The 24,688-nt window shown below is 39.1% G+C and overlaps 1 protein-coding gene across 1 annotated transcript; it reads left to right on the plus strand.

The window, feature by feature from the left end:
• The first annotated feature begins 278 nt into the window (after positions 1–278).
• Positions 279–1,196, plus strand: LOC122810560 (suppressor protein SRP40-like). Its single transcript, XM_044082140.1, has one exon. It carries the CDS (start codon positions 279–281, stop codon positions 1,194–1,196), a length of 918 nt encoding a protein of 305 aa, XP_043938075.1.
• Positions 1,197–24,688: the final 23,492 nt, after the last annotated feature.

The following is a 24,688-nucleotide window of genomic DNA, read 5'->3' on the forward strand; positions in this document are numbered from 1 at the left end:
CCATCCACACCAGGACATAACTCCAGGTGAGATCCCATCCCTCACCAGGTCACAGTTCCATTTTGGAATCCCACCCTCTACCGGTTCCCAGTTCCAGATGGGATGCCATCTTGCATCAAGTCACAACTGTAGTTGGGAAACCCATTCTCTCCAGTTTACAACTCTAGGTGGGATCCCATGCCCACCAGGTTGCAACATCATTTAGGGAAGTACAGCTTAGGTATTTCAAAGTATTGCTTATTGCTGCAGAATATAGTGTATGCATCCTGTCTGATAAAATGCAAGTCATCAATGCACCATGCAAAGCACAATACCACAGCTCTAGTACCTCAGACATCCTGTCTGATAAAATGCAAGCCATCAATGCACCATGCAAAGCACAATACCACAGCTCTAGTACCTCAGACATCCTGTCTGATGAAATGCAAGTCATCAATGCACCATGCAAAGCACAATACCACAGCTCTAGTACCTCAGACATCCTGTCTGATGAAATGCAAGCCATCAGTGCACCATGCAAAGCACAATACCACAGCTCTAGTACCTCAGACATCCTGTCTGATGAAATGCAAGTCATCAATGCACCATGCAAAGCACAATACCACAGCTCTAGTACCTCAGACATCCTGTCTGATAAAATGCAAGCCATCAATGCACCATGCAAAGCACAATACCACAGCTCTAGTACCTCAGACATCCTGTCTGATGAAATGCAAGTCATCAATGCACCATGCAAAGCACAATACCACAGCTCTAGTACCTCAGACATCCTGTCTGATGAAATGCAAGCCATCAATGCACCATGCAAAGCACAATACCACAGCTCTAGTACCTCAGACATCCTGTCTGATGAAATGCAAGTCATCAATGCACCATGCAAAGCACAATACCACAGCTCTAGTACCTCAGACATCCTGTCTGATAAAATGCAAGCCATCAATGCACCATGCAAAGCACAATACCACAGCTCTAGTACCTCAGACATCCTGTCTGATGAAATGCAAGTCATCAATGCACCATGCAAAGCACAATACCACAGCTCTAGTACCTCAGACATCCTGTCTGATGAAATGCAAGTCATCAATGCACCATGCAAAGCACAATACCACAGCTCTAGTACCTCAGACTGGCACTTCTTACCAGATGGCAACACTGCTTTACTAACAATGTCTGTTTTACCTGATTTTTTTCTCTAATCATTGCAAAATGCAAAGCAGAAGTCACTGCTCCAGTGGAAAAAGTACTACAGTCCCAAATGTTTCTCTTTGGAATTTTTTCTTACTGGTCAGATATTTCAGAACAAGGCTTCTCATAGCAAAACATTGTAGCTTCAATATGCATTGACATTTGACAGGGAAGCTTGCTGGAGTACTTCCTGCAAAAATGTGGAACACCAGGGAGATAAAGGAGTATGTTCTTAGTGTAGTAAAGGAGTATGTCCTTACAGGATGTGAAGGAGTATGTCCTTACAGGGAGTAAAGAAGTATGTACTTGCAGGGGGTAAACGAGTATGTTCTTGCAGGGGGTAACAGAGCATGTTCTTACAAAAGGAGTATGTTCTTGCAGGGGGGATAAAGGAGTACGTTCTTACAGGGGGGTAAAATAATATGTTATTACAGTGGGTGAAGCTGTATGTTCTTATAGGGGTATTCTGACAGGGGGTAAAGGAGTATGTCCTTACAGAGGGTAAAGGCATATGTTCTTACAGGGGGTGAAGGAGTATGTTCTGACAGTGGGTCAAGGTGTATGTGCTGACAGGGAGTGAAGGAGTATGTCCCTACTGGAGGTAAGGGAGTATGTTCTTACTGGGGGTGAAGGAGTATGTTCTTACTGGGGGTAAAAGAGTATGTTCTTACAGGGGGTGAAGGAGTATGTTCTTATAGGGGGTGAATGAGTATGTCCTTATAGGGGGTGAAGGAGTATGTTCTGACAGTGGGTCAAGGTGTATGTTCTGACAGGGAGTGAAGGAGTACGTCCCTACTGGAGATAAGGGAGTATGTTCTTACTGGGGGTGAAGGAGTATGTTCTTACAGGGGGTGAAGGAGTATGTTCTAATAGGGGGTGAAGGAGTATGTTCTTATAGGGGGTGAAGGAGTATGTCCTTATAGGGGGTGAAGGAGTATGTTCTTACAGGGGGTGAAGGAGTATGTTCTAATAGGGGGTGAAGGAGTATGTTCTTATAGGGGGTAAAAGAGTATGTTCTTACAAGGGGTGAAGGAGTATGTTCTTATAGGGGGTGAAGGAGTATGTTCTTATAGGGGGTGAAGGAGTATGTTCTTATAGGGGATGAAGGAGTATGTTCTGACAGGGGGAAAGGAGTATGCTCTTACAGGGGGTAAAGAATATGTTCTTACAGGGGGTGAAGGAGTATGTTCTTGCAGGGGATGAAGGCGTATGTCCTTACAGGGGGTGAAGGAGTATGTTCTGACAGAGGTAAAGGAGCATGTCTTTATGGGGGATAAAGGAGTATGTCATTACAGAGGGTAAAGGAATATGTTCTTACAGGGGATAAAGGGGTATGTCCTTACATGGGGTAAAGGAGTATGCTCTTACATGTGAGGCTGTGCAGTCTGGGAATGGAGTCTGCATTTTCAGAGCTTATGTGGTACAGGAGTCTGAGAGGGTGCAGGTGGGCTTTCCCCCAAAACCACTTTTGTGAACATAATTTTTTTATTTCTTGTTTGCTTTTATTGAACACAGTATTTGTGCAGTTCATGCAAAAATATGAATACTGCTACCTACATATATATATATATATATATATATATATATATATGTATACACTTCTGAGCCCAGAGGTATACATTTTATGGCTCTACAATAATGATTCTGTTTCATTTTCACTTCATTCATATGGAATAGGTGGGGAAATTGGTTGTACATCTTGGTAAATTAAGTTTTGCCACTTTTTTTCATTTCTGGTGTTTTCACTCAGCACAAGGCAGAAATTTGATGCACATATATCTGAAACTCAGAAATCCAAATGTTTGAGAATACTAAATGCTACTTCCAAGCCTGTAATACCTTAGTGCATTCTTCTTACTCTGGGTTATAGTGATCCCATGGTTGGTATATGTTGAAGGCATGTGAGGGGTACAACACCCCTTGGTGAGGAGGTATAAAGGTTCTTTGTACCCCCCAAAACACGTCTTTAATGTTGCAGCAAATTTTGATTCTTACTTCATTTTGAAAGTCCATGTCTATTGTTACAGTTTTGATTGCCTAATGTGTAAATGTCTAATGTGTGTGTCAGCCTTTAGTCATGCAGACATTTTTCATTACCTACAGCAGAAAAGCTTTATTTGCAGAATCCCTATGTGTTTCCCTGCTGCAGTGACAAAGAATATACTGCAGTTATAACACAATAGATGTGGATAACCACAGAGACCATTCGACAAAAAGCTCTGCCCATAGCTCTCAACCTGTTAGTGTAAGAAATCTGGATAAAGCCAAAAATAAAAGGCAACAAAGGCCCAAAATAAGGATAGATTTTAAATATTGCTCTTATAAACTTAGAAAGTTGCTAGAATAACAATATTTGTGTTTGCAAGCATTTTCTGAAGGATATGATGTCTGAAAATCAACTGTATGTCATTTAGTGATTTAAATCCTCACTTATTTGCCAAAAAAACCACACATTTTATAAGGTACAGATCAAAAGTATGAGTCCGAAATCTGAATGTTCTGCAAAAGTCTGGACTGTTGAAAGTATGGTCCTGTCCCCTAATCATCAGTGCTTTGGGTATTGATAAGCTGCGGATGAGCACATGGACTAATGGCTGTAATCATGACCACACTGCATGGACTCCTTCCTCATGTATATCTCCAGTGTGCTACTGGGGGAAAATATTCAAATGACCAGTCATTACAAAATGTGCTGTCAAGCACCTGAGCATGATTGATCCTCTCATCATTGTAAAATGCAAGGGAGAATCCACAGTTCCAGTGGGAAAAGTACTACAGTCCCAAATTATTCTTTTTGGAATTTTTTTCAAAATAGTCTGTGTTACAAATGCAAAATATCACACCTACATCTGCCCTCTCACACGTCAGAATAAAGCTTTGCATAGGAAAGCACTGCTGTGTTGCTAGCAGAGTCTGTCCAATTTTTTTTACTTTAACTGGACAGTGTTAAATGCTGGTTTGTGTAGACTTTTAAAATGTTAGAAATTGCTATATTCAAAGAAAACTGTAAGAGTCAAAAGACAAGATCTCCCATTATTAAATCCAGACTGTTCTATTGCTAACAGAAATTAGTTCCAACATGTCATTCCGAAAAAAAAAAAAACTGTAGTATGACTGCTCATATTTTGCATAGAATACTTGTCAGGCTCTTGGGTTCAAAGATATTAGGGCCTGATGTGAATCCCCTCTCCCCATCTCCTTGAATTGCTAAAACTACATTATGTTACCATATGTCAGGTATATGTTCACTTGCTAACATTCTCTCTAGCATGACTGATAGGGGATTAGTTAGGTTTTTCTACATTCTATATGATATCTGGTTACACAGAAGTTGACTTTTTTTTATTTTACTTGCAGCAGCAGTTAACATGTCTGTAGGAGATCACTACAGAATATCAAAATTCAACAATCCCGAGACTCAAAATCCCGAGGAACCAGAAATTCGAGATTGCGGAATCTCAAACATAAAAAAAAAAAAAGTAAAACATCCAACAAACTATTCTAACTGTATGCAGAGGGGCAAGCCCCCCTGCACCCCCCACACCCCATTCAACTTAAATAGACCAACTCCGAGATCGCACTACAGTGGAATGAATGGCAAAGTTCCCATTCCACACTGTACGGCAATCCCCATTCACTACTTTTGAGATTCCGCAATCTCAAGATTCTGGTCTTCGGGATTTTGAGTCTCAGGATTGTGGAATTTTGATATTCTGTAGTGATCCCATCTGTAGTTATATAAAGTATATTTCCAATTGTATCTATGGCACTCTGAAATATGCCTTTGCTGATTATGAAATTTGTATGGAACATTGCTGTAAGTTAATTTCCTATGTCATAATACGCTACAGTCATACATTTTACTTTTCAGTTTTCATACATACTTAAAGGGTGTCTTATTATTAATGTCAGCCTTTAAAATCAAAATGGGTTCATAATTAGAGTTAGAAGATTTGGTAATAAAGGTAAATAGTTTATGTATGTCAGACTGATGTTTATGAGTAGGGTAACTTTTGAAAACTAAGTAGTATCTCTTCTTTTGAATCTAATTTTTACTAATTTTAAGATTTCATGACGAATTTTAGTTGAATTTACTAGTATACATGTCTTAATGTAATGTGGTCATGCATGCAGAAATCAGCCTACATTCTAGGACTGGCTAAAAGTATCCTGAGCAGACTTGTTTCAGTGGGAAGAGCAACCCAACCTCATTTCACAAGACTGACATGTATTGCATTATGATTTCCAACTATATAAAAAGGACTATTAATACATGAGTGAGTTGGATTTTACTATTAGGTTAAACTTAATAGTATCACAATCTATATTAATTAAAGAGGATACGACCATAGGCAGAGAAGAAAGAGATAGTTTTATCTATATAATATCTGAGATATTGCCCTCCCTAATTTGATATTATATCTTTTTCCATTTTTATTAACACAGACATTTAATACTTTAGCATATTCATCTGACATTTTTCACCTTTCCTAGTAAATGTCCAGTTAGTTAAAATCTTACATAAAGACTGTATTTGCATTGATTTATAGATAGAGCATAATTGATTCATTTAATAATATATGAAATGCCATGGGTATTAATTATTTTGCAAACAAATCTAGTCTTCAGCTTTTCTCTTTGCTTCTGTCTTTTAGATGCTTTTTTACAAATGTTAATACACTGCTACCTGGATCTCCTGTGATATATCAATGCATAACTCACTGATTATGTTGTGTCTTTCGGCTTTTCCTGGTTAGGGGTTGCCACAGTGGAACTCCGGTCCGCTAATGATTGGCAGTAGATTTTTACGTGCTGGTTTACTGGACCTAGTGCACAACCTTCAATGAAGGAATGCCCATTCACGCGTGTCGCCACACAGAAGACGCTCTAACTGAGAATCGAACGGGCAATGTCTAACTGTGAGACGACAACGCTACCGCAGCACCACCACTGCAGTATCAATTTAACTCATAGAAAACAAAATGGATGAACCTGAAGATGAAGCTTCAAAACATATTTTTTTTACAGAGGCAAGTCTTCTTGCCTCAACCATTGGGGCAACCCCCACTCAATTCTTACTTTATAAATACTAGTTCTGTAGTTATACAATTGTATACTTACTGGGGTTAAAAACAGTACTCAATTGTACTGCAATCTTTCAGTGCAAAAACTGTAAAAGTATTCTGGGACTCTTCATTTCAGTAAATGAAGATTAGGAAGATGGCAGAGCACAAGGTAGTTTTTACTGGATAGTACAAATCCCTGACACCTATCACTTCTGGTCTTCAATAGTGAAATGAGGTATACCTCGAAATTTGAAATAAGTGTTGTGGATCACTAAACAGTGTGCTTCATTAATGGTCCCTATGTTAGCATCTTCTATTCAGAAGAAATATTTGAAATCATTCATTTTATTGATTTATTTTGTTGTTAAAGCTTCTGACATTTCACCAATGTATTTTCTCCTATAATTCTGGTTATGTTATATACATTTCATATTATTTGTATAATATTTACAATACTATTCTCAGTCATATTAAGCAGGAAAATAACGTGATAAAATTCCGTCTGTACTACATAACCCTCAAAAGGAATTTGACTAGACAGAATAAGTATTTTTTAACTTGGGTTTTAGCTTAAAATGATTTCTGAGAGAAGTACAGTTGCAGAGTAAATGACAAACTAAATAAAATCCTGTAGCTAATCAAGAAACAACTATATTAACCACCGGATGTGTTTCAAAAGTCAATTTCTAGGCCATAGGATATCAGTAGCCTCAATATCAATTCATTAAAACCAAAGGAAGACAAAACTTTCATAGCAGATACAAAACTTGTGGGTAAACTTTCATGCACAACACTTGATGCGACTAACACACAGCAGCACTAAACCACATTAATACGTATCATGTAGACAGTGTTAATTAGCTACACAAATATGAGATGCATCCCAGGTAATGTGAAAAACATTTATTTTCATACAAACATCAATGATAATGTTTTACAAAAGCCACAGTAAAAGTCTTGTTTACAACTTACATATCCTCATTTCTGGTTAAAGTGAAATCTTGTAATACTCACCAAACTCATAGGTAGCAAGTTCTGTTTAAAACTTATTATTTGTATAATAAATAATTAGTGATGGTAAAATCAAGCTCACATGGATTTAGTTAACTACTATCCCATAACTGAAAATAAAACATTGCATCTCAACTGTTTTAGGCTACTACAGTTTCTTTTCACCTCCCAGTACTGTAAAATGTGTGTACTTGCACTGCTTGACCCTGTGGCCTGAGGCATGGAAGAAAAAAGTCCACTATGGTGCAGTTCATTTACCCAGTTAAAATGTAAAGAAATAATGCAAATTTGTTCTATACTTTGATTCTGGATTTTTGTGTGTGTTTACTTACCTAGAAACATTCACAAAGGTAAGTATTACAATATCATAACGCTATCAGGAATCCATGAATGGCACTGCCTGCAGTTTTTTAAGGGTATTTATTGCAAATGTAGTACATGTTACAAGAACCTCCATTTCACAGACTTCTAGTGCAGCACTCACTCTGGGTAGTTTAATGAAATGCATCATAAAAAAATTGGAATGGATGAATTCTAAAGGTCTTAAAGTGTAAGATAAGCTTATATAATGACCTATAAAATCTAATTTTTGGAGTTTGTGTTTGTCACAAGATTTTACTGTACTTTTAAGTGGGAGCATACGTTTTTTCTGTAGAGAAATTCTAATTAGTTTATTCTTTTGGGGCTGGCAATGTGTCTTATCACAGTCTCTGTAAAAATATGTCAGACAAATACAAGTTTCTCAGTGTCCTGTAGAGCTCTGTCACTTATCTAATATACATGTATGACTTAATGGCCTGAGGAACATCATTTCATTTTTCATATATCTGTTCTATGTGCTAATACCTTGTATGGCTTTTGAGATATTCATCATGTAATATATTGACCCCTGCATGAGCCATGATTATGGGTGAGATAAAAACTGACAAGCAGGAACTCAGAAACACAATCTTTTAATAAAACAATAACCCTATATCACTAAAAGTAAGGGACTGAATTTATGTTGCTACAATATTTAAGGTACTGGAAATTAAACAGGATGAAGGATTTCTCCTATTAACGTAAAATGATAGATGTTCTAAAATATGAAGCTATGCCAAGATGATCCAGAGACTTTTATTTTGACAAAACTTGGCAATCATTAATAACACATTATGGCATCTTTAAACTACAAAAGTCTCAGTTTTGAGATTTTTTTACTGGTTAATTGGGTAATATGTTTAAAAGCCTTTTCTGATTGCTTGTAGTCATCTAAAGCTGTTTTTAAGTGCATTTTTTACTGTTTGTAGTTGTTTAAAGCTGTTTTAAGTGTATTTCTGTTTTTGCCTTATCTTTTCAAAAAAAAAAGTTTTCCTTGTTTCTCACCTTTCCAAGCTAGTATAGTCCAGTTTTCAGGCTAGTGCTGAATTCAGGGCTGTGTTACAAGTTTCTGAGTTGCCCATACCTTACCTGGATAGAAGGAGGTTTCTCTGTTCACCTGTGAGAGAGGGAGCTTTGAGCAGCCATCTGTCCCTGAAGGTGTGGTTCCAGCCCAGAAGTTAGTAGTTTATAGGCCATTTTGGGCTAATTTCTATCTCTTTCATTTCCCTGCTATAAAAACCGTGTTTGCACAGTTTTGCACATCCGGGCAACACCGGTTAGCTAGGGCTAAATTATTGCCGGCTCCACCAAGTCTTCTCTTTAGTTTTTCCCTTGAAAGTAGTCTAACTCTCAACCTAAGCACTTAAAAAGCATCCTACAGTCCAGCACTTACTCAGACCTAATAGCAAGCACTGATATACCCTGACTGCCCAGCAGGGAAAGGCTCATTATTCACCCCTCACCAACCAAGTGACTAAGCAGCTCACCCTACTATTCAGGCATAACCAAAGGGCAATTTCAGGTATACTCTCCAGTCCAGCTGGTGAACCTGGGTATCCTGAGGCAATGTTACAACTGCCTCATGTACACAGACAACCCTCTCCTCCTACCACAAAACATTAACATATGCGAGAGATGCAATTATATAGCTAAATTGGAGGCTAAGCTCTCTCCACCCAAGACTGGAACAGACAGTCATGAGGAGAAGGTTAACACTTGCACCACACCTCCAGCCTCACATAGACATACTAAACCAGCACTGGCAAAAAATCCACATAAATACATGAAATCATACTCAGAGGCTCTAAATAAAAACCTGCAAAAGGGTCGGAGACCTCCAAAGCAGACACCCAAAAAACATGTACCTCCCATCACAAACCAGACAACACATAAAACACAAAATCAGTGTGCTGCACAATCACAGCCCTTAAGGCAAAATAACATACCTAACACACTAGTAATAGGTGACTCTATAGTCAGGCACACTGACGTCCTACTCACTAGGCTGGACAAGGAGAAGGTTACTGTTAGCTGCCTGTCGGGAGCCAGAATCCACCACATGACACAAGCACTCAGGTCACTCCAGAACAAGTACAAATATGACTCTGTCATTGTTCATGTTGGTGTGAAAGACCTGAGATATACCTCCCTGGACTACATGAAAAGAGACATGGAAGAGCTATCTGATCATGTAGCCCAGGCAGGTATGACCCTGACTCTGAGTAGCATCCTGCCCTCACCAAGAATGATACCGCAGTATAAAGAAAAAAATGATCAATTTCAACAATAGGCTAAGCTTCTGGTGTCACTCAAATGGGATCCAGTGTCTGTCAGCCTGGGACAACATGCTCGACAAGCCTCGTTGCTTCACATGAGATGGCTTGCACCTGTCACCCCTAGGCTTTTGAATACTGGCCAAGGCTCTTGCTGCCCCTATAGTGCCTTTTTTAGGCAAGGCTCAAAAGTCAAACCCACCTCCGTAAACAGCATAAATAAAAAAATGAGGGTTATGCTACTCAACGCCAGGAGCTTAAATCTTAAAATGCACACACTCGAAGCACTCCTCAGTATGGAGAATGTCGACATCTGTGCAGTAACTGAAACCTGGTTCAAGGCTCCACAGAGCACCCCAGCACTACTGGGCTACAACTCATACCACACATTTCGACCACAGAACATGGACCGAAACACAAAAGGAGGGGGTGTATCCATATTCATCAAGGATACCTACACCTCCAGGTTAGTGGCGCAGCATGATACCGCTGAGATCATCCATGTGCAACTAACATCAGGCAAATCTGCAATGCAAATTATGGCCTGCTACAGATCACTCTCCATGACCCAGGACCACCACTCCGCCTTTCTGGAGATGTTGGAATACATGAAGGTCCTACCGAACACCCTGATATTGGATGATTTCAATTACCCTACTGTTAACTGGGAAAACTACTCAAGTACAAACTCCCAGGTCCAGCACTTCCTGAAATTTATCAACTCAAATGCCCTGGATCAGCTGGTAAACTCCCCTACCAGAGGTGAAAACATATTGAACCTGGTCATCACCAGTATGGGCGACAGGTGTTTTGCACCAGAGGTCAACCCATCACTGGTTATATTAGACCATAAACTAATCACTCTGGATGTCCACACCACACCACCACCCACAATCAAGGAAATCACAGTAAAAAACTTTTCTATAGCAAACTTCACCTTACTTAAGACAGAGGTGGTAAGTTTCACAGCCCCCCACGCTAAAGGATAACAGTGTCCAAGATGCAGGAACCTTTACAAATGCACTCTATGAGCACCTACAAGGATGCATGGATCATGCCATCCCTAGCAAAACCAAGACTCACTCCCCTAAGAGAAGGAAACCAGTCTGGTGGACCCCTGCCATAAACAGGCTATAAAACAGAAGGAAGAAACTAGTTCAGAAAAAAGCAAATCCCAAGAAGGAAAGACATCCCTGATCAGTATCAGTAAGAACCTAAGGTCCCTCATAAAATCATCCAAGGCTAACTTCGAAAGAAAAATAGCCAAGGATTCAAAAGATAACCACAAAGCCTTCTTTAGCTATGTGAAGAATCTAAGTGGCAACTCGCAGATATGCTCTGAGCTAATGCAAAATAGCACAAAATATACGGAACCTACTGATATTGCCAACATCCTGGCAGATAGATCCAGTGCAAACTTCACCCCCCTCTCACCCCCAAAAGGGCCCACAACAATACCGGAAAAGTGTAGTGTCCCAGAAATCACAGATGCACAGGTGAAAACAGCCCTTTCAAAAGCCAAAAGCACAGTGTCAATGGGGCCAGGTGGTGTCCCAGGCTGCGTCTTGCATAAACTACAGAAAGAACTAACCCCCCACCTAAACACACTGTTCAACCTCAGCCTCTCCACAGGCTAAGTGCCCATAGAATGACACACAGCAACGGTTATTCTACTCCACAAAGGAGGGGCCACAACTGACCCTGGTAACTATCGCCCCGTAAGCCTGACTAGCCTGGTCTGCAAGGCTATGGAGCACATCATCATGGAACTCATTAACAAAGATATTGGGAACCTCCAAATACTTGACCCAACCCAGTTCGGCTTTGTTAAGGGCAGATCATGCCTACTAAACCTGGTTGACTTTTTCGAGACAGTCACTAAGGCCATAGATGAGGGGAAGGTGATTCACACAGCCTACCTTGACTTCGCCAAGGCTTTTGACACCATTCCCCACTCGAGAATTAAAGAAAAACTCACCAGCCTGAACATAAACCCCTACGTCACAAGATGGGTTGCCAACTGGCTTACAGACAGAACTCACACAGTAAGAATAGCAGGCTCCAGGTCCGACTCTAAACCAGTCACAAGTGGTGTCCCACAAGGCTCAGTCCTGGGACCTCTACTGTTCAGCATATACTTCTCAGAAGTACAGGCAAACACAGGAGGACTATGGCTAACCACATCCACCGATGACTGCAAGCTGGGAGCCATAATTGACTCTCCGGCTGATACGGACATTTTCCAAAAGGGCCTTAGTGAGACGGACACCTGGTGTTGAAGTCATGGTCTCAAGCTAAATGCCAAAAAATGCATAGTCATCCCTTTTGGAAAAAACAAAACACCCATGAATTACCACATAGGTGGCAGCCCCCTTAATACAGAAGAGTTATAAGAGATCTGGGGACCCAGGTAGATAGTAATCTCTCCTTTGACAATCATATTGCCAAAGTAGTTAGGAAATCCTTCTATGTAGCCCATCTAATTACTAAAGGGTTAGCATCTAGAAATAAAGAGATTATAGTGCCCCTCTACTCATCACTCATGAGACCCATCATAGAGTACAATGCCCCATTTGGGATGTACCTCACAAGACACTTCCAACAGCTGGAAAGACCACAAAAGTACCCCGCCAAGAGGATTACAGTCCTCAAACATATGTCCTATGCAGCACAACTGGAAAAAGTCTGGCTGTACTCAGTGGCATATTGCTTACTCAGAGGTGATCTCTGCCTGACTTACAAAGCTATGTCCAACTCAGAACTTTTGGACATGCTGCACCTAATGAAATCCAAGTCACTGTGAGCCACTCACTCTAGTGAGCTAAGCCTTGCCACAACAATAAATAGAACATGCTGGAGGGATAGATTCCTGTCACAGAGACTCCCCATGCTTTGGAACAAAATTCCTAACTACATTAGGCAGAGCACCTCACTAACACTCTTCAAGAGAAACCTTGACGAGTGGATGGGTAACAGAAAATACACCCCTGGGATCACTTCATTGGCTCTTCTTGACAGAGGCTCAGTTAATTAATCAATGGGGCAGCGAAAGCTGACACACACTGGCTAGGTTTATAAATGCCCTAGGGCAGATAGACTAGTACCTACCTATGAACCTATGAACCAATGAATAAACATACCAACTGGTATAAAATGGGATGATTTTAAAATTCCAGCATTTTGAGGTAGCCATTCTTGATATGGCATGTATTTAGTCTGTCCTGCAGTGTGAACTGTTTTAGAGTATCACATTAAGAGCCACATATGTTCATCATATTGCTCAGTGCTACAGAAGCCTAAGCTATATGGATTATACCCTGCCAAGGATTTACCAGCTAGCCAGCTTGCAAAGCTTCAGGGCATCTTCCATGCACTCAAGCCTTTAGTCAGCTCAAGCAGAGATAATAAAAATACAGGTTTGGGTTTTCCTGATAATTGAGTGCTTCTCTGGGGGCTTTTGAAGATCTCATAGGTCTGCTTGTACTGTTCCTTTGCTGGGCAGATAAGTCCCCTTTGGGGGAAAATACTTCTACATTAAAATCTTATTTTAATGTACTTTCCTAATTAGGAAAGTGATTTTTTTAAGCAACGTAGAATGCTGCTTCCGATGCAAAAATAAATAAACAGATAAATAACAAAGTCTCCAAAACATAGTAAAGTTCTCCATGGAGGGAATAATGGACCTGCAATACTAACATATTGCCATTTATTATAAACAAATTAAAACAGAAACAGTAAGTGTTTTATTCTCTGTAAATAATGCTCATAGGCTTGAGACTTCATCAGACTACATGCACCTCTTACAGTGTTGTTGTGGGCCACAATGTGCAACATTGCAGGCAGTGGTTCTTATAGCATTTCCCAACACATGCTGTTATATCTGTTGCTGCTATTTCTAACATTCCATCTGCTCTACACCATAAATCAGATCATTCCCAATTACTGGGCAGCATTCCAGTTTTATATGTTTCTGAATAGCTGCACCATCTTGGGTTCCTTTATTTGAGTAATCAATATACCTAATTTTCTGAGGTTCCTTATTTCTATTTTATTATGCACTCATTATTATGCACTGCATGGCACACTAGTTTTTCCATATAGCAGTCGTTCTGTGTCTTTGCATTACATAAACCTTGCACTTGGATACTACCTATGCTAATTTTAGCAGCACAGTCTCTGAATCCCAGACATTTTTTCGCACACTTCTGTACTATGATTCACTTTTCGAGGATGTTGTAATCTCCAACTTCATGTCACACATTCTATAAATTTTTCACTTACTATGAATAGATGGATCTCATTTACCCAACAAGTGATTAAGTGAAACTAGAACATGTAAACCTTTGGGAGATCGCACCTCAAAATAGTGAAACTCCCAAAGGTGTAATACACCAAAACTTCCTTTTGCAAAAGCCAACCCTCTCCCACTCTTCCTGATATAGAGCAAACTCACAAACTTTGAAATGTATACATACATACATATATACAGTTCTCTGTCTCTTATATACATATATATATATATATATATATATATATATATATATATATATGTGTGTGTGTGTGTGTGTGTGTGTGTGTGTGTGTGTGTGTGTGTGTGTGCTAACTCTGCCATCACAGTAACTCAGAGAAAAGGGAGAAAATGAAAAAAAAAAAACAATTAAACCAGTTCAGTGACCTCTTTAAACTATCAAGTGAGTAAACATACTAAATGGTACACACATGAGATGAATTTGAAATTCCAGCATTTTGGAGTAATTATTCTTGATATAACATGTATTCAGTTTATCTTACAGTATAATGTTCATCAAATGAATCACAGCTGCAGTAGCCTAAGCTATATATCCTGCCAAGGATATAACAGCTCACCAGCTTCCAAAGCTTCAGGGTACCTTCAGTGCTTTACTGACATTGGACAGAGCACCCATCTGTAGGCTTTCAAGGATTGCCGGTCAGCTTGTGCTGTTATTTTACTGGGCAGATAAGTTTCCTTTGGGAACAAATCTTCCACATTAAAAATGTATTATTTTAATGTACTTTTCTGATAAGGGGAGTTATTTTTAAGCTAGGAGTATGTGTTTGTCGCAAGACTCTGCTGTACTTTTAAATGGCAGCATTCTTTTTTGTGTCCATTTTTCTATGGAGAAATTGTGTTTAGTTTAATCTTTGTGTTTGGCAAAATGTCTTAAAGAGCTTTTCACTATGTTTTTTTGTATAAAAATATGACTTGTTATACTTTTTTCATTCTGCATGTTTTCCCCAGGAAAGAGGCACCATTTGTGGCTTGACCATGGAACAAACTAACAGTCCCTCAGTCATTCCTTCTTACAGCCACAAAAAGAAAAAGTTTAGCAAACTGCCTTTGCCACCACAACAGGCTAGCAATTTTCCCCAGTCACAGATGGGTGACTATGCTGTGGCCATAGCTTGTTCCTCAGAACACTCTGTTTTTACCTTGGACCTCTCTGGTGTAGCACCTGCAGCCACTATGGTCCAGTTAGCCACATCCTCTGCAGCTTTTGGGGTCCCATCAATGGGCAATGGAGAGCCACTCTTGTTAGTCCTGGGAGAGGGAAGAGAGAACATTTCTCTGTTAGTCAGTATGATGTGTCCATCCCTGGAGAAGTTGGTGCTACCATTAATAACAATGCTGGACCCATTTTTCCTGTCAAAACATCTATCTACTTCTCTTCTAATTCCCTTAGACAGGAGTAGTTTACAAGGTCTTACTCAGGATTTAATTCAGGCTATGGATCCTCCTTACAAGATGGATTCTGATAAAAGAAAGGAAGATACCTCTTTTCTTGAAGAGATTCAAGATTCTGAATCTGGACAGGAAGATGAAGGGATAGGTACAGTGCTCTCTTCACAGATTTCTGATTCAGATTCAGAGTAGAGCCTAATTCCTGATTCTCCCAGTAGTGGGTTTCTGTTTCTCTGAAAATACTTCCATAATGTGCCACTATTTTCAGTGGGAAAATACTGCGGTTCCTTTGTCCCACAAAAAATACTATGAGATGTCACATAAGGATTTTCCAGAACCTTTACACATTCCTCCAATTCTATCAGCTTTGGAAGATGCGTGTATCATGGCCTGAAATCTTCCTGATAGTCACCTTGCTACCCCTCAAAGGTGGATTGAACATATAAAGTTCCTCAGCCTTTTACATTTTATAAATTATTCTCAAACCTGACCCAGCAGCTATAGCTTTAGTTAATCTTACTGCAGCTAAACATTCGGTCAGTTCCAGTCCTACCCTTTCTGACATAGATGGGAAGATTATCGATACAAATGAGGGAAAAGTATATGCTTCTGCAACTTTGATTTAAAAAACGAATTGTCAGGCTCATAAAGTTTATTCTAACTAACTGTGACGGTATGAGGAATGTGATGTCTGCAGTTTCTTCTTGTGAGGAAAAATTTGCTTGAAATAATTTATTCTTCAATGTTATAGGTCACAATTCATTATTTACAGTGTGTGTATGACTTGGTTGATACTTCTTCCAGGGCTTTGGCTACTGGTACTGTTTACAGGAGGTTTGCCTGGAGCATTCTTAGTATCTCCAAGATGATGTGAAAAATGAGGTTTTAAATTCTTCTTTGAATAGAGATTTAGTTTTGGTCTCCCTGCTGCAGAGGTTAACAAAAAGGCTGATGAAAGTGGCTAAGTTGATTCAGGGAATCTCTAAGAGTTTTCAGCCCTCCTTTTCCAAATTTTCCAAAGGATTTTCTAACCCTTCATACAATTTCAGTAAAAATAAACAAGCAAACAAACAAACATACAAAGAAACAGTCTCAACAAAATACAGGTAAGCAGACATTTAAGAAGAAATGATGGGGGGAGGGGTTCCAAAAAGAATTCAGGAACATCCAAAAACCAAGGACATTCCAACAAGTCAGAATGACTATTTAAGGGACCTTTATCCCCCTCCCACCATGGCAGCCCCTTTTCCCTTCCACAAAGTCTGAATCTCCACTTTTCTGTTGGGCAACAGATAGTTTCAGACAAATGAGTTCTGAAGCTCAGACTAATGAGTTATGAAGCTCAGTCATTTAGATTACAGTTGGCAGTGGGAGGAACTTCCTGCTTTCCAGGGGGTGATTCCTCATCCACCAGATGAGACTTTTCAATTTTACCCTTGTTCTTCAACATATGTTGTCTCAGAGAGTGAGAAAATCAGTTCTTCCTTCCCAAATTGGGAAAGGTTTTTATTCATTGATGTTTTTAGGGCCAAAGAAAGAAAGAAAATACTTGGAGAACGGTTCTGGATCTTTCTTTCCTAAACCTGTTTGTGATAGTGCCCAAGTTCAGAATGCTGTCACTTTACAATCTGTTACCTTGTTTTCTCATTTAAGTTTCCTGGTAACACTAGTTTTAAAAGCTACTTATCATCATATTCCCATTCCTTCAGACTTCCGGTGCTTCTTAAGGTTCTGTGTGTCTGGATGACATTATCAGTTCTGTGCCTTATCATTTGGACTATCCACTGCACCAGAGGGTTCATAAAGAGGCTGACTCCAGTTACAGTTCATTGCAGGCAACAGGGTATCCACATTTTTTTCATATTTAAATGACTTGCATATCTTTGTAAAGCCTTTTTCAAAGTGCCAGGAATCTTTCAGGTGGTATTCCAAGAGACCATTCAAATGTCTTTGTTGAGTCCTTCACACAGGATAGCGTTCCTAGAGTGCCAGCCAGTCACCTCAGTTCCAAAAGCTTTTCTTTCATAAGGAGAAATATATCTAGATCTAGATCTATTTCTAATGTATTCCACTCAGACTGTGATCACTGCAAGGGAATTTTTCAAGATTATGGGTCTCATGGCATCTATGATTCTCCTGGAAAGACTCCACATGAGAAAGATACAATGGTTTCTGAAATTCCATTGGTCCCAGCACCATCATCCTTTGCCTTTTCAAATTCCAGTGCTGGGGTTTGTTAGAAGAGAAATCACTTGGTGGAGACTATACATTTCCCTAAATCAAGGTCTCCCCTTTTCCCTCCCTACTCTAAAGCAGTCAGTCATTACAGACACCTCAGACTTTGCTTGGGGAGCAGTTTCAAGCAGGATAAAAGTGCAAGGTGTGTGGGACACCAAGGGCAAATGCAGTCACATAAATAGAAAAGAGTTGCTTGCCATGATCAACCCACTCAACTGTCTGAGCCATCTTTGGTCCCCCAGAACCTCCTCCAGTTATTACAGACTATACCAGACATATGGCACATCAACAAGAAAGGGGGAACCTGATTGTACCACCTTTACGGACTATCCATGTTAGCTTGGGATATAGCTACACTGCACAATCTCAATCTACAGGCATTCTTCATTCTGTCAGAGCAAAACTGTGCTGCAGACAAGTTAAGCAGGACAAGAGCAGATCCTCATGAACTAAAACTAGATCAGGAGTCTTCTAAGATTTCATCCATCTGTGGAGAGTTCCTCGAGTAGACATATCTGTCTCCTGTCTGAATAATCGACTGACAAGATTCTGATCCAGAACTCCATGCTAGAAGGCCTGGAAGACAGATACTTTTTCTTTTCCTTGGACAGGAATATTCCTGTATGTTTTTCCACCTTTTCCACTTGAATCCAGGGTAGTTCTGAAGATTCAGAAGAAATCCCCCAAGATGATTATGATGACTTCTTTCTGTCCTAGGCAACAGTGGTTCTCCCTTCTTTTGGAAATGGCCAGTGGCAATTACCACATGTTTCCATACAGAATGGATTTACTCAAACAAGATCAGGGGTGTTTGATACACCCCCGACTCCAAATGTAAACAAAAATAAATACCAAAATGTCCAAACAAAGGTTTGCAGTTATCAATGTATTGAGAGCATAAAGAAAAATTGGGCATTATTCATGAGTAATCCCACTTTTGCAACTAAAGTTGGTGACCACCCATTATTATGTTTAGAAGGGGTAAGAACTTGAAGTCACTGTTAGAACAATCTGTTTCTAAGTTTACGAGAACTGTTGGCATGTACAAATACCAAAGTTGCAGTTATTGCAAATACATAATAGAGACTAACAGAGTCACTACACAGAACTTTCAATGTAAGGTAAGGAGCAGGTATAATTGTAACTCTAAAATGGTGGTGTATATGGCAGTATGTCAAGGTTGCCCTGCGTTCTATGTTGGAAAAACTGAGCGTAGGCTCCGTGAACGCATTTATGAACATCAATATGCAATAACTAGGAACAAATTGGACAACACACTAGCTAAACACACTTTAAAATATAAGAATCATAGTTTTAAATTTGTAGTAATAGACCAGGTGATTAATGACAGAAGGGGGCACCCTTACACCTCTTGTTAGAAGAATTAGAACTAACCTGGCAAATCAAACTGAATGCTTGTATGTTCCCAGGTCTCAATGAGTCCTGCTCTATAAGCAGTATTCTTAAATTGAAAAGTTTGAAAAGGTGAGGGTAAGATATCATGGTTAAGTAACTTCCTTGGCTTACCATTAATGAACTATGTATATATTTGCTGTAATTTGCTTACATACATTTGTTAGTTTTACTTTATTTGTTATATAAGTTTAAAATTTTAGTATGAGCTTTGGTTTGCAAACTTTTGTTTACTTTTACTGTGTTAATTTTTAAGTTTATGCTTTTGCCACAAAGTGTCTTTAGTGTGTTTGACAGTCGCTGTTCCAGTTATTCATGGAGGGTTTTGCACAAAAGTTTACTTTGAGCTTACTTCATGGTGCATGCTAACAATCAATGCAGCAGCCCTAATTAATCACCTTAGTTAATTGTGTGTTATGATTGGTTTATTATACCAGTTTAAATGTTTTTAAAGGAAGTTTTTAAAAGGTTTTTTGTATGTCTGAAGAAGTCTGCACACAGTGCAGATGAAAAGCGCTTCATTAAATTGTCTTCTGGTGAACGTTAGCTTTTGACTTCGCTTAATACTGCAAACCTTTGTTTGGACACCCCCAACTCCAATCAACTTCAACCGACAGCCTGGATGATGGGGTCTTATTTTCCTGTGAGCACCTTTTTACTGAGGATGTGAAGTAGATACTAATGGAGGCAAGAAATCCTGTTACTAGAAATTCATATATTAGTAAATGGAAAAGGTTTTATATCTGGTGCGAAGAACATACCCAGCACCTTTTCAGGGTTAGTCTTTCTCTGGTTTTACAGTATTTGCATGAGTTACTACTCTCTATGGTTTTTCTGACTCCTCTCTCAAGGCTTGTTTATCAGACATTTGTGCATGTCTGCCCAAGGGTCCTCCTCTTTCAATGTATTCTCAATTTAACATATTTTTGAAAGGGGATTTACATAACAGGCATCCAAGAAAAACATAGGCCTCTCCTTGGAATCTTAATTTTGTGTTAGATAAGATAACACCTGCTCTGTTTGAACCAACTAATCTGGCTGACTTGAGGCTGTTAATATGGAAACAGTTTGACTTATTGCTTTGCCCTCTGCAAGAAGAGTATCTGAGTTGCAAGCTCCTATGGTGCATCAACCCTGCCTCATTTTCCACAGAGACAAGTTTTTTTTTTTGAGAACCAAATCTTCTTTTATGCCTAAAGTGGAATCCAAGTTTACTTTAAGCCAAACTATCCACCTCCGAATTTCTTTCCTGAACCTAAAAATGAGGGAGAAAGGATACTCCAGACCTTGGATGCTCACAGACAACTCAGGTACTATCTTGACAGAAATAAATCTTTCAGATCTTAGGATCAGTTATTAATTTCTTTTGAAGGTAAGAAGAAGAGACAATGTGTGTCAAAACAAACTATTTCCAAATAATTGTCTCAGAGTAATATTTTTTTATTATACTCACCATAACAAAACTATTTCAGGCAAGGTCAAGACACATTCTAGCAGGGCTTTGGTTTTACATGTGGCTTTTTGGAAAAGGTTGGGTTCTAGAAATATTTTAGAAGTAGCAACTTGATCCTCATGTCTTTACAAGACATTACACGCTTGATTCCTTCTCTAGGTCTAGATCAGCCATTGCTAGGATCCCTTTCACCTGCTAAAATTTGTAAGTTATGGTAATCTATCCATATAGCTTAGGCTACTGCAGTAGGGATAAATATGATGAACAGAGTACAGTGTGTAAGTAAACTTAGTGTAACAGTAGCCATTTAGATGATGACTGTGGCAGTAGCTGCTCCCTTCTTCCATCCCATCTTGTTTTTTGGTGTGATGTTTATTCCAGGGTGTGGACATCTATTTTTTCTTGTTCCTAGCATTGTCCTTCTTTTGGCATTAAAACTCTGAAGGGCTTGACACCCAAACCTATCTTTTTTGGTCAGTTTAGCTTGAGCTGACTAATTGTTTGGGTGGTTGGAAGGCACCCAGAAGCTTTTGGAAGCTGACCGGCTGTTATTTCCTTGGCAGGTATAACCCATGTAGCGTAGACTACTACAACACTAATCAGTCAGACATCTACTGTTATGGTAAGTTTACTTATACAACTGTAAATTATTTTAATAAACATTCCAAGGTTACCTGAAAATGAGTCAGAAAATCATGTCTGTACACTGTGCACTAGGAAATTTACAGGAATTGCCATTGGCACCTAAGAAGTGATCTGTTTTCACATGTGAGTACTGCCAAATATTCACTCATAGACATGTATGTCATTACAGGAGAAATGATTAAGGTATTAATTTAGATAGAAAATCCACCTTCCATTTTTCAGTATATGTTTTGTTGTATTTGTTTTCTTCCTTTATTTATTTTCTCTTCTCTTCTTTTGTTTTATTCACTTCTTAGTTTATCATTTATAATGCAGGAAAAACCCCAGGCCAATATGTATAGTATACACTGCACATATGCATTTGGTTAGTGTTAGTTTAGGTAACTAGTATGTCGCCTCACAGCAAGAGGTTTTCCAGTTCGATCCTCGGCTGGGGTGCCTTCTGTGCAGAGTCTGCATGTCCTCCCTGCAGTCGCATGGGTTTCCTCCAGGCGGTCCGGTTTCCTCCCACATCCCAAAGACATGCTGTAGGTGGATTGGGCACTCTAAGTTGGCCGTAGGTATGAGTGTGTGCATCTGTGTACCTTCTGTGGAAGGTTGGGCACCAGGCTGGCAACTCGACACCGTAAAACTCCACTGCCAATCATGAGTGGACAGGTGATTCGCTGTGGTGATCCCTAACCGGGAAACAGCCGAAAGAAGAAGAAGAAGTTTAGGTAACTAGTATAAATATGTCTATGTCTATGTATCTGTCTTTCTTTCTCTAGATATATACATGATGTGTATATCTATATCTATCTAAATATATATATATATATATATATAGAGAGAGGGAGAGAGCTAGATAGACATAGTTATAGCTAAACATATACATAATAAACTCAGGAGATTTTTTATTATAGAACAAAATGTATAAGCATAAAAAGGACAAATAAGAACCTCATAACACTGAAAGAAAAGTTACCACAGCCTATTTTTTTGGTTTAGAGCTTTCATTTACTAATACCACATGAATTTCATTGGAATTCCCCTGCCTACCTTACTAATGCATGCTAACCCTAACCATGTTATTGTCCCTAACTCACTTTAGGGGGGAAAAACCTTCCCATATCAGTATTTATATACATTTTGGTATAAATGTAGTTTTTTTTTTTTTTTTGCATTGGGAAAGAAAACTATTTGGCTTCCTTTTTAATTTGTTTATCTTTAGTTTTATGTTTCAGTGTTTCAGTGAGTTTGTTTTTCAAAATGTTGGCATTTTGATAATTTTTGATTCAATGCTTTTGCATTTTGAATAATGATTCTGAAGCTTTTGAAACATATACGCACATTCTCCTCAACCAGCTGATAATGGAATACAAGGTAGCAGCTAATCACTGTTGCACCATATCCAGATCAGCTAATCCAGACTGGCTGTGTACATAATCCGTGACTTCAGCAATGTGCCATGGAGAATGAAAATGCAGTCGTGACATAGCTGCCAGCTGCAGAGCGCATAGCACCCTGGCAACGGACAGGTACAAGCCATGCTAGACAAAAATGGTGAAAACTCATCTGGCCAGGGTTGTGGGAGGTAGAATGGGGCACAGTTTGTATGCATTGGGGTATGGGGACTGCAGTGGAAAGGAATTACGTTTATCACAAATCCATCTGAATAAGAAGTAGAAATGGCCTGCTGTGAGTAGACTGGCTCTTACTGTAGAGATAGTTTTCACATTTTAGGGCTGCCTAGTGAAGGCGATGCACCTATATAGAGTGTAGTTCCATTTGGGCCTGATTTTATTTGTTTACTTATACCATGGGGGCACTGACATTGATGCACCTGACCTTCTCTGCTGTTGCTGTGCATTAGACAGCATGGCTGTACTTCGCCTATTACTGTATAATAACTTTACTTCTTTCCTCATGCACTCCTCAAAGAAAGTATCCAGTATTAAAATACATGTCTCAGCCCTTAGGGACCATTGAATCATAACTTTCATTATACCATGCCCAGCTAAAAAATTCCTAAGAAACTGTTTGAACAAAAGTTATAAGAAAATATATCTGATCTTTATACCAAGCTTCTTTTGACAGACTTGCCCCCAATCTATGAGGCAGCTGACTCTTCTGAAGTTCCCTATTATTCTTATTATCATATTATTTTATCACTGAAATATCACCCAACCATTTCCTCACAGTTCAAATCCAGACCTAACCTTTTGAAAAATAAAAGTTGTCTAAGGTTATATCTTCTGGTATTTAAACCCTAACTTTGCTCAGTGTGTATAGACAGAAATCCCCTCAGAGTGGAGGAAAGGCACTGACTACAACTCTTTTCTGAGATATATAAGTATCCTGTTTTTTTGGCTTATTTATACTGATTATTGCTTCTAGCAATTTATATATATAGCACTTTTTATTGCCTGCTGCATACTTTTTACTGTATTTTATTGCTATTAACTAATCTGCATGGGTGACTGATTTGTTTGCAGTTAAAAGCATTCTGTAAAGTCTCTTTGCTCCTTTATCTGTTTAAAAACTTTAATTTTGTGGCTCACTGCTGTTATAAAGATTTCTGTAGTGTTTACTGTCTAAGGAGTGTAGGCTAATAGCTTTAGTATTGGTCTTCACCCTCCCACCCTGTTGGTGTCTTGTTGTTATACATGGTGGCTTTGCAGTTTCCCACTCCTACTGTAAATTTGATCTGGGACACTCCTCCCAGTCTAGTATCACTAACTCATTCTACCTAATACAGAGAGAACATCTGAGAAGGCCTTCTGTTCTTCCTTTCTCCCTTTCTAAAAAAAAAATTGCCTGAATCTCCTTGTGTTCTGACTGTGCTTCTCAAACATTTTGGAAATATAGAGTATACTTTAGTGCATTTATTATAACTGTATTTGCCTTAATATTGCTACAACTCAAGTGCTCTAGGTTGCACTGCATCTGAATTGTTTGTGTGTTTTAGTTGCTTTTCTGTATAGATAGACTTCTCTGTACATGTAGACTAGCTACTTATTCTACTGTATTACTGCCTCTTAAATCGTTTTTCAGTTGTGCACTTGCCTTACTTCATTTAAAAAGTTTTAAATTGCTAATTTTGAAGAGTTTTAATTGCATTTACTGTTTAGGACTACACACTCAAGTGTGTTAGCCTTTTCTGTGTTTATTTACTGTATTATTGCATTGTTTAGTCTGTTTTAACCAAAATAAAAGTACTATCTGGTTTGCTCGTTTCCTACCTTTCCTAGCCAGTATAGTCCAGATCCCAGGCTTTGTTTGTCTCAGGACTTTATTTTCTGTGTTCAGAGCTATCCAGACCTTGCTGTGGTAGAGGGAAGTCCTACTGCTTACCAGTGGGAGT

This window comes from Protopterus annectens, chromosome 9.part0, assembly GCF_019279795.1.
Source record: "Protopterus annectens isolate FY-2018-M chromosome 9.part0, PAN1.0, whole genome shotgun sequence".
NCBI classification, from domain to species: domain Eukaryota; kingdom Metazoa; phylum Chordata; order Ceratodontiformes; family Protopteridae; genus Protopterus; species Protopterus annectens.

Bases quoted from the DNA above. Each gene is read 5' to 3' on its own strand.
- LOC122810560 (XM_044082140.1), top strand. From the start codon at position 279: ATGCAAGTCATCAATGCACCATGCAAAGCACAATACCACAGCTCTAGT.